At 41.4% G+C, this 4,726-nt stretch overlaps 1 protein-coding gene across 1 annotated transcript; it reads left to right on the top strand.

Moving 5' to 3' along the window:
* Positions 1-2,895: 2,895 nt before the first annotated feature.
* LOC138891109 (uncharacterized) lies at positions 2,896-3,630 on the top strand. The gene has a single exon (XM_070174085.1). It carries the CDS (start codon positions 2,896-2,898, stop codon positions 3,628-3,630), a length of 735 nt encoding a protein of 244 aa, XP_070030186.1.
* Positions 3,631-4,726: the final 1,096 nt, after the last annotated feature.

Below are 4,726 nucleotides of genomic sequence, written 5' to 3'. Positions count from 1 at the left end.
TTTGGAAGACCGTGGAAGGTTTAGGCTTGGATTGACGAAATTGAGATTTTGGCGATTTCCGGTTGATAGGTGAGATTTTGATATAAAGGTCGGAATGAAATTCTGAGAGTTGCAGTAACTTTGTTATGTCATTTATGACTTGTATGCAAAATTTGGGGTCAATCGGACCTGATTTGATATATTTCGGCGTTGTTTGTGGAATTTGAAATTTCTAAGTTCTTAAGCTTGAATCCGAAGTTGATTTGGTATTTTGATGTTGTTTTGAGTGATTCAAAAGCTCGACTAGGTGTTAATGATGTTATGGGATTGGTATGTTTGGGTTGAGGTCTGATAGCTCCGGGTGTGTTTCGGGTGAGCTTTGAGCGAGTACGGACATTTCGGAACTTAGAAAATAGATGGGGGAAGAATTTTTAGCGCTGGGCGCGCTGGCTTAGTGCTGGGCGCGTAAAAGTGACCGCGGCCACGGTCATAAAGATCCACAGGTCGTCGGTCCAACTTCAAAATCTCATATCTTTTGATCTACAAGGAATTTTGAGATGATTTAAAAATAAAAGTGGTAGCCCTTTGTGTCTAGTTTCCATAAAGGTATAGATATTGCAATTTGGATATCTGTAGAAAAAGTTATGGCTAAAATACTAAAGCCTATCATTGCAGAGAAAAGCTGTGCGGCCGCGGTCATTTTTGTGCGGACCGCACTGACTTGCACGGACCGCAGTCGTTTTGGTGCAGCCCGCGGAGGCTGGAACCTGAGGGGTACCCTATAAATATGATATTTTGGGTTTTATTTAATATTTTGACCTAGAGAGCTCGGATTTTGGCGATTGTTTGAAGGTTTTTCAAGAAATTCATCGAGGCTAGTGATTTTAACTCATATTGGCTAGAATACATGAATCTATCACTGAATTCATCATTTAATTCGTGATTTGGGATGGAATTTGGGAAGAAAATTGTGAAACCTTTCAAAAATGTAAAATGATGATTTGAAAGACCAAATGATATCGGAATTGGATAATTTTGGTATGGTTAGACTCGTGAGGGTATGAGGATTCTGAAAATGTAAATTTTACCCGATTCCGAGACGTGGGTTCGGTGCTCGGGTTTTGCTAATTTCGGGATTTTTGATATTTTTCGAATGTTTTCGCTTGGGCTATGTTCCCTTAGCATATTGTGACCTATTCGTTCGGATTTTGGATAGATTCGATGCGCGTGGAGGCTAATTTGAGAGGCAAGGGTATAGCGAGCTAGAGTTTTGGCCAATTTGAGGTGAGTAATGATTTTAAATGATGTCCTGAGGGTTTGAAACCCCGGATTTGCACAACGTAGTGCTATACTAAGTTGAGATACATGTTGTGTGACGAGCGTGGGGTTCAATGCTATGGGGATTGTGACTTGGTCCATCCCGAATGATATTTTACTACATTTTTGATTGAGACATATACTTTATTATTGTGAATTGGGCTTGCTGCCATGCTTGGGGCCTTGTGCCGACCTGTAGAACCCTTAGGGGAATTTTTACTGGTTTTCCTCACTTATTTTGTTAAAGAATTTATATCCTCAGTCATGTTTCCAATTGTTTAAGAATGATATGAACCAGATTTTTGAAATGTTAATCATAAATAGAAAGAGATATGAAGGTTGAGATCCCGACCGTACATTATGCCCGAGAGGCTATGATTTTTAAATGACTGAGAGGGGTCGAGGACCCAATAGTGAGGATATTTTATATGATATGGATCGGGCTGCACGCCGCAACAAATATATATTATACATATTATGGATCGGGCTGCACGCCGTAGCAATTACTTATATGGATCGGGCTGCACGCCGCAGCAATTATATAGCGCTTGGGTTGAAGGAGCCCCCTAAAGTCTGCACACCCCCAGTGAGCGCAGTCGACTATTAATATTATGGATCGGGCTGTACGCCACAGCGATATATGGATCAGGCTGCATGCCGCAACAGTATATATATTTATTGATTCAGTTATCGTGAGAAGTATATGAATTGAGAACTGAGGATAAGAACGAATAAATGAACTGAAATGCTTGAGGAGCTGATTTATATTGATTGTATCTGTTTTACCTGGTTTAAAGAATTTCACATGACTTCCTCATTCAGTGCTACTTAAATGATTTTACTGTTTTGATAAAGAACTGCTTAGTGCCTTTACGTGATTTCATACTATTAGCCATTATTTATTGTTATTACTCACTGGGTCGGAGTACTCACATTACTCCCTGCACCACGTATGCAGGTACAGGTATTCCTGAGGCATAGAGCGAGCTTTCCTGCCGTTCTAATTTCATGGGAGTTATCGAGGTAGCTGCATGGCATTCGCAGACCCGATTTCTCCTTCTATTTCCACTTATTATTCTGCATTTTAGACATATTTTTGTATTAGATTGTTGAAACCTTGTATTAGAGGCTCAGACTTTTGACACCAGATCAATGAGCTATTTTATAGAGATTTTTCATGATTATGGTTTCCGCACATTTTATCTGTTAAAATTCATACTTCTATTTATATCAAATTGGTATTAAATCCCGAAAATTGGTATTGAATTATAAAGAAAGAGATTGTGAGATGTTAATTAGTCGGGCTTGCCTAGCATTATGTTGGGCACCATCACGGCCGGGGTTTGGGGTCGTGACATCAAGTCTCAAATCCTAGATGAATTCATGGCCGATTTTACGTTGACCCTCGTACCCGAAGTGGAGAAAGAACTCCTTCTAAGCTCGAGTACAACATCGGGGGTATGTACCCTTTTCATGGACGGTGCCTCAAATGTGTAGGGTTCCGGGCTCGGCATTGTCTTGAAGCCACCTACGGGTGATACCATTAGGCAATCTATCAAAACTCCAAGATTAACTAACAATGAGGTCGAGTATGAGGCTATGATTGTAGGTCTCGAGCTAGCTAAAAGCTTGGTAGCAGAAGTCAGCGAAGCCAAGTGCAATTCCATATTGGTGGTGAACCAAGTAAACAAAAGTTTCGAGGTTCGAGAGGATAAAATGCAACGGTACTTGGATAAGCTACAGGTAACTTTGCACCGCTTCAAGGAGTGCACTCTAGATCATGTGCCTCGAGAGCAAAATAGCAAGGCCGATGCACTTGCTAATCCGGGATCCTTAATCGAAGAATATGACATTATCCTGGGGACTGTCTTCCAATTATCGAGGTCTGTGGTTGAAGCGGGTCATGCCAAGATAAATTCAACGAGTTTAACGTGGGACTGGAGGAATAAGTATATCGACTATTTGAAGAATGGAAAACTCCCGTCGAACCACAAAGAAACGAGGGCCCTACGAGCCAAGGCTGCTAGGTTTGCACTAGATGAAGATGGAACATTGTACCGAAGAACATTCGATGGACCGTTGGCAGTATGCTTGGGGCCAGGGGACACCGATTATGTTCTACGAGAAGTCCATGAAGGCACTTGTGGGAACCATTCCAGTGCTGAATCTTTTTTTCGTAAAATTATCAGAGTAGGTTACTACTGGGATAGCATGGAAAAAGATACTAAGGAATTTGTCAAAAGATGTGATAAGTGTCAACGATTTGCACCGATGATCCATCAGCCCAGAGAACAACTCCATTCGGTCTTATCCCCGTGGTCTTTCATGAAATAGGGAATGGATATAGTCGGTCCCCTACCAACGGCCCCAGGTAAGGTTAAATTCATTTTGTTTATGACTAATTATTTTTCTAAGTGGGTAGAAGCACAGGCCTTCGAGAAGGTCCGAGAAAAAAAAAGGTTATTGACTTCATTTGGGACCACATCATATGGCGGTTCGGGATTCGGGATACCTACCGAGATTGTATGTGACAATGGAAAACAATTCACCAGCAGCAAGATGATAGAGTTCCTCGAGGCACATAAAATAAAGAGAATCTTATCGACACCATACCATCCAACTAAAAACGGATATGCCGAGTCAACAAATAAAACTATCATTCAAAACTTGAAGAAAAGACTGGACAATGCAAAAAGGGAAATGGAGAGAAGTCCTACCCGAGGTCCTTTGGGCATATCGAACAACATTGAAGACCAGCACAAGGGCTGCTCCATTCTCTTTAGTTTATGGCTCCAAGGCCCTCATCCTCGTTGAGGTTGGAGAGCCCAACGTCAGGTTTTGACATGCATTGGAGGAGTCAAATCACGAGGCCATGAATGCTAGCCTCGAGTTATTAGATTCAAAGCGAGAAGCAACATTTGTTCGAATAGCCGCGCAGAAGCAAATGATCGAAAGATACTACAATAGAAGGACCAACCTTCGACACTTTGGAATCGGGGACTTAGTTCTACGAAAGGTCACCCTCAATACTCGAGACCCTAATGAAGGGAAACTAGGTTCAAACTGGGAAGGACCGTACCGAGTCCTCAAAGTTGTCTGTAAAGGATCTTACAAACTTAGCACAATGGGAGGTGAATAACTGCCAAATAATTGGAACATATCAGTACTCAAACGATACTACTGCTAAGGTATGACTTTATCATTTTTGTCCATTTGAGTTTAAAACTAACTTATTACAGATTTTTGATGGAAGCTATCGAAGGCACGCGATCTCGAAGAAACCCTTTTTTACACGAAGGCCTTAGGTTTTAAAGCATGCGTTGCACTCTTTTTCCCTTAGATCGGTCCCAAATGGGTTTTACCGGCAAGGTTTTTAACAAGGCAACAATTATGTGCTACCTAAGGAGAACTCAATAGTATCCAAGGCTTC

Source organism: Nicotiana sylvestris, chromosome 1 (genome assembly GCF_000393655.2).
Source record: "Nicotiana sylvestris chromosome 1, ASM39365v2, whole genome shotgun sequence".
NCBI lineage: Eukaryota > Viridiplantae > Streptophyta > Magnoliopsida > Solanales > Solanaceae > Nicotiana > Nicotiana sylvestris.
This window is presented reverse-complemented; position numbering and strand designations above follow the sequence as displayed.